The sequence below is a fragment of the Arabidopsis lyrata genome (assembly GCF_000004255.2).
Source record: "Arabidopsis lyrata subsp. lyrata unplaced genomic scaffold ARALYscaffold_1, whole genome shotgun sequence".
NCBI lineage: Eukaryota > Viridiplantae > Streptophyta > Magnoliopsida > Brassicales > Brassicaceae > Arabidopsis > Arabidopsis lyrata.
Window position 1 is genome coordinate 14,628,344 of NW_003302555.1, and position 6,481 is coordinate 14,634,824.

A 6,481-nucleotide genomic window follows, 5' to 3' on the forward strand; every position below is an offset into this window, starting at 1 on the left:
AATAGCATAAGGTGATCTCTTGTCTCATCTTGAGCATTGCACAGACAACACTCCTTTGGATTATTCATTCCCCATGACACAAGTCGCATCCTTGTGGGCAATCTGTCCAATTGAGCAATCCACATTAAGAAGGTATGTTTGGGAGTGGATCCCTTGAACCACATTGAACTGAACCAATCTTTCTTAGAATCAGATGGTCTAAGCACATACTAAGTCTTTGCAGAGGAGAAGCCCTTACACTTTACACCATCAATGTTATGTACCAACCCTTACACAGTAGTTACACTATGCACTCTTTGTTAAAAAATATTATGACGACAACTTCTGTCAAGGCTAAGAAAAACTTGATTTCTTATAAAGAACAACTTTGATAACTTGATGTTTACAGAGAGAATACAACTTGTATCAAATAGAGAGACCTTTTTAGCTGACTTAGGGAACAAGGGAATGAATCAGATTTCGGCACCTGTAAATTCATCATAGTCTAAAAGACACAGAGCATCAAATTTGTTAACGCTCGCAAAAGCACCGGTGCTCGTGGGTTTACGCTCACGTTCTATGGATGTTGCACCATATTCTGTCTTCATAGCATTAAACGTAAGATCTTCTACATGATCTACAAAGGTGTAAATATCAAACCGTCTTCGGTCATCTCCCAAACCTTGGATTTCAACCCTTTGGAGAGTGTTCCTTTCGGGATTGAAGAAAAAAACATAAAACGGTTCACGTGTACGTTTCCTCGACAAAACAACTTCACCTCTAGCTGTCACTCCAACAACATAATAATTGTCTAATTCAATTAGGACTTCATCCTCCGGCAAAGTGTAAACATATTTCGACCATTTCTGTTTCTCGACATCCTCTAGAACCCACATACATAACTCACGGTTACCCCTATCAACCCAATCAATCCCACCTAATTTACCCTTATAGTTAATCAATGTAGTATCTCGCCCAATGCATTTTGCATCTATAAACTTGAATTTCTCAGACCCAACATCAAAGCAAACTATCACATAAGACTCTTCATCAATCACATAATAATACTCTTCATCAATTTTGCAAGCTAAATAATACCAAACTCCATTGACGCATATCCCTTCACCACAAACCTTATGGGATAAGGGACAACGGATCTTCCTCCACCTCATTTTTCCAGTTCCTAATGTCAAAATATTAATACCCGTTCCATTATAAACTTTATTGTTCATTACCAACACTTTGAATTGCTTGTCGATCGGATCAAATCCAAAAAGGTTAATCCTGTTCACCATCAGTTTAGGTAAGGTCGCATACTTACCCGTGATAGGGTTACATATCATACGCTTTCTATCCATAAAGGTCTCCATAATAGATAAATAGATCAAACCAGAGGTAAGGCCAAGAAAATCTGGCCACCTGGTTTTAGAGAACTTGGTATGATAATCAACGGCTACTACAAGAGACTTCTCATATGGATTCTGTGGCTGAGGCGACGAGCAGAAGCACCAGTCATTGTATCTTTTGAGGACAAAAAAGAGACGTGGACGAGAAGCGGACTTGGTCAAGAACAACTCGGTGAAATCTGGACGGAGAAGCATTGACCTCCATAGCTTCGACACGCAACGACACTTCCCGATTGACTTTGAAGACAATCTCGAGAATATCTCGAGGATGAGATCAATTGGAATAGACTCGAAATTTCCTCCTCTATTCATTGTCGTTGTATTTGCTTACAGAGGAAGATATATACCAAACTCTGAATTATAAGACGATGTGTGACCTAATTAGATGATGTTAAGTAATCTCATCATCTATTCATAGTCGGTGCTAACCTAAGGCCCAGTAAGCATGGGCTTTAAACATCAAAATAGAATGACAAAGACTTAACATTACGGAATAAAACGTTAGTGTGCTTCTAACGTGTAACACAACTAGGACATGAACATGATAACCAAAAAGAACAAAATGCTAAGTCAACAGAATAACAAAAACTCACAAGAAACCTGTAAATGGGAAGTTTCATACGCACTAAACCTGTGAAGATGTGATCCAAATCTTCTGGTTAAGCCAGATGTCGACTTGGTTTAGCTGGTTAAGATGTTGGTTCAAGATTAATGTCGGTTTGGCATTGGTTAAAGAAGGAAGAAATCACAATTGCAATAGGATTAGGAGACTCCGCTTGTCCAAGAGGGTTTTGGTATATCGTTTGTTGCACAATGTTCAAGAAAGCGCTAGGCGCTAAGCGGGCGGTGACCCAGTGCCTAGCGCCTAGAACGCCTAATCGGGACCTAGGCGATTTTTTAGGCGGTTCAGACGTTTATAACATAGCACATTATAAATATGATACTATATATAAAAGTTATAAAAATATTTATATAAAACTAAAAATTATGAAATTATAAACAAAAACTAGATAAAACATTTATTTGTATTTATATTAAACAATGTATGAATATTTATAACAATATATATAAATAAAACTCTAATTAAAATTGAAAAAATACATTAAACAAGATCTATGTAATTTAGGCGGTCAAGGCGGTTATCTAGGCGTCGCATGAGAGCCTAGCGCCTAGTCGGAGCCTAGGCGACCGCCTAGACCGCTTTTTAGAACACTACTTGCAGGCCTATAAATAGCCTTCTTCTTCTTCATTCTTTGTAACAGAAATTTTTCAATCTCTTTCTCTTGTAAAATCTTCTTGAGCTCTGGTTTTGAGCTTGAGGATAGCACTTGATTCATATAGTGGATTGTTGGATTGAATCCGGCCCAAGACGTAGATTTATCATACCGATGATTCGAACTCTTCGATTCTGTTCTTTGAATCTTTGACAATTAGTTTTGTGAGATTTGAGCTAAAGAATCTTGAGATCGAGTAAAGGTTTCGGGTCATCAAAACGTAACAAAACCTTTATTGCAAACTTAAGATTTTGAGCCAGAATACAAAATTGTAAATATATATCTTACAAAAACCTTCAAATAATTTGATATATATATATATATCGAAACGATTTATGACTCTGGTTTTGATTAACTATGTGATATATAAAGGTACCACGAAAAAGGGGATGTGTTCGAGAAACACACGACGAATTAGACATAGAGTTTCTAGGGAACATAAAAGGAATTTAAAGTCAAATAAAATAAAATGTGGATTTGAAATTCAAATAAAATGGAATTTAAAGTCAAATAAAGTGGATTTGAAACCATTCCTACAAAGAACAACTTTGATACCTTGATGTTTACAGAGGAGAATACAACTTGTATAAAATAGAGAGAGCTTTTAGCTTACTTGGGGAGCAAGGGAATGAATCAGGTTTCAGCACCTGTAAATTCATCACAATCTAAAAGACACAGAGCATCAAATTTGTTAACACTCGCAACACCGGTGCTCGTGGGTTTACGCTCCTGTTCTATGGATTTTGCACCATATGATGTCTTCATAATATTAAACGTAAGATCTTCTACATAGTCTACAAAGGTGTAAACATAAATCTCTCTTCCCTCATCTTCAAAACCTTGGATTTCAACACGTTGGAGAGTGTTCTTTTCGGGATTGAAGAAGAAAACATAAAACTGTGACGACCACATATCTGCAAATTTCCTCGACAAAACAACTTCACCTCTAGCCGTCACTCCAGCAACATTATACTTGTATAAATCAATTAGGACTTCATTCTCTGGCAAAGTGTAAACATATTTCGACCATTCTTGTTTCTCGACATCCTCTAAAACCCACATACACAACTCACGGTTACCTCCTTTGACCCAATCAATCCCACCTAATTTACCCTTATAGTTAATCAATCTAGTCTCTCGCCCAATGCATTTTGCATCTATAAACTTGAATTCCTCATACCTAACATCAAAGCAAGCTACCACATAAGACTCTTCATCAGTTTTGTAACCTAAGTAATACAAAACTCCATTGATGCATATCCGTTCAAAACAAACCTCGTGGGTTAAGGGACAACAGATCTTCCTCCACCTCATTTTTCCACTTTCTAATGTCAAAATATCAATAAGCGTTCCATTACAAACTATATTGCTCAAGACCAACACTTTGAATTGCTTGTCGATCGGATCAAACCCAAAAAGGTTGATCGTGTTTTCGTACTTCACCATCAGTTTAGGTAACCTCGCATACTTTCCCGTGATAGGGTTACATATCACACGCACTTCATCCCTATAAATACTCATAGAAGATATATAGATCAAACCAGAGGTAAGGCCAATTAAATCTTGCCAATCGGTTTTAGAGAACTTGGTATGATAATCAGCGGCTACTACAAGAGACTTCTCATATGGATTTTGTGGCTGAGGCGACGAGCAGAAGCACCAGTCATTGTGTCTTTCGAGGACAAAAAAGAGACGTGGACGAGTGGAGGACTTGGTCAACAACAACTCGGTGAAATCTGGACGAAGAAGCATTGACCTCCATAGCTTCGACACGCAACGACACTTCCCGATTGACTTTGAAGACACTCTCGAGAATATGTCGACAATGAGATCATTTGGAATGGGCTCGAAATTTTCTCCTCTATTCATTGTCGTCGTATTTGCTTACAGAGATGTTAGACCTAATTAGATGATGTTAAGTAATCTCATGGAGGGGGAGGTGGATTTGAACCTATTCATAGTCGGTGCTGACCTAAGGCCCAAGAAGCATGGGCTTTTAACATCAAAGGTCATGCACATCAAATGAGAGAGTTTATGTATGAGAGCTATGGACTAACACATCAAATAAGTAATGGTTTCTGTATTCTTTTCATTGGCTTTGATCTTTATGAAGAAGAAACTTTTTAGTGGGGCTGTGTTGTAACTTACAAACTCTTTTGTAAACCATTGAGGTTACCAAATGTCTTCCACTCCCTCTATCGTCAATGAATTGTGCCAAATGTCTCGAAATTCTCCAGCTAAATCATTGAATAATTCAATTGTCTCCAAATAAAGTAGTTTAGTAAGTTAGTAACCATATTTTTTGTTTGAAATACAATTGCTAGGAGCGACAAGAACTGCTGGCAACGCGATATGAGCATGCGCTCCCTCGCAATTGTGATGCTTGCAATGGAGATGGAAAGTGATGAGTTTTGCTATGTAGAGTTTCGGCTTGGTGCTAATTAGTACATGCGTCACTGACCAAACCTTAGCCCATCTTTTCTTCACTGCCTGGATAGATCTAGGTACGTACAAGCTCTCTGTATCATCCAAGTAATTTGATTAAAACAAAGTCAAGGAAAACAAAGATAATGTAATAGAGATCTTAAAAGAACTTTTAAAGACTTATTTTGTGGAAACGGATAAAACTTAACACTATGTAATTCACAACTAGGACATGAACATGATAACCAAAAAGAACAAAATGTTAGGTCAACAGAATGACAAAATCTCACATGAAACCTGTAAATGAGAACTGTCATACTCACATGTAAAATAGCTAGACTCTATGTTGTAATTTGTAAATATTATGAAGACAACTTCAGTCATGGCTATGACTTGATTTTAAAACTTAGTTTCATAAGAATATCAAGAATACTATAATAGAGGTCTACGAAGAACTTTTAAACACTTAAAATTATAGAACAAGGATTTTTACGAAAACGGTTAAAACATTAGTGTGCTCCCAAGTAACGTGTAACACAATTAGGACATGATCATGATAACCAAAAAGAACAGAAGGCCAAGTCAACGGAGTGAAAAAAGCTCACACGAAACCTGTAAATGAGAAGTGTCATATTCACAGGCAATATAGCTAGACTTCTTGTTATAAATATTATGAAGACAACTTCAGCCATGGCCCTGACATGAATTAAAAACTTAATTTCGTAAGAACTTCTTTGATAACTTGATGTTTACAGAGAGAATACAACACTTGTATCAAGTAGAGAGCTTTTAGCTGACTTGGGGAGCAAGGGAAGCAATCAGGTTTCGACACCTATAGATTCATGATCTTCTAAAAGACACAGAGCATCAAATTTGTTAACTCTCTCAAAGTCTCAAACGTACGATGAACTTGTTCTAGTGGGCTTATATAATTTCTTAAAAATCTTCAAATAATTTGATATTTATGGAAACAGTTTGTAGATAAATGAAGGGGGTGTATTGGATAAAGGATTTGGAGTGACTTTTATTAAAATGACAAATCTTACATTATTCAAAAATCTATACTAGTATTTTTGCAACACTTTGGTGACGGGTGGGTAAAAATACTTCCGGGTATATCGGATATCCGACCCGTTTTTAAAATTTCTTCACAAAAAAATTTATTGGGTCGGGTTATATTTAATCCAACTCATACACCGGATATTCCATATTTAATAATTTAGATATTTAGAAGATTTGATTAAGATTTAGAATTATGATTCTCCTATCATATTTGTTTGATTTGTTTTTAACTGTTTTGAATCATCATATAATCCATAAAGTAAAAAAAAAAATCAATTTTTTTTCTGCATATACTGTGATTCGAAATTTTAAAAACGGACATATATTATCCAATTG

General features: G+C 36.4%; 2 protein-coding genes across 2 annotated transcripts; both read right to left on the reverse strand.

Annotated features, from left to right (window-relative positions):
- Window positions 1-348: 348 nt before the first annotated feature.
- On the reverse strand, window positions 349-2,004 carry LOC9327034 (putative F-box protein At1g30925). Its single transcript, XM_002893658.2, has one exon. It carries the CDS (start codon window positions 1,695-1,697, stop codon window positions 453-455), a length of 1,245 nt encoding a protein of 414 aa, XP_002893704.2. The 5' UTR covers window positions 1,698-2,004; the 3' UTR covers window positions 349-452.
- A 1,057-nt stretch (window positions 2,005-3,061) lies between these two features.
- LOC9329766 (putative F-box protein At1g33020) lies at window positions 3,062-4,723 on the reverse strand. Its single transcript, XM_002893659.2, has one exon. It carries the CDS (start codon window positions 4,526-4,528, stop codon window positions 3,293-3,295), a length of 1,236 nt encoding a protein of 411 aa, XP_002893705.2. The 5' UTR covers window positions 4,529-4,723; the 3' UTR covers window positions 3,062-3,292.
- Between the last annotated feature and the right edge of the window lie 1,758 nt (window positions 4,724-6,481).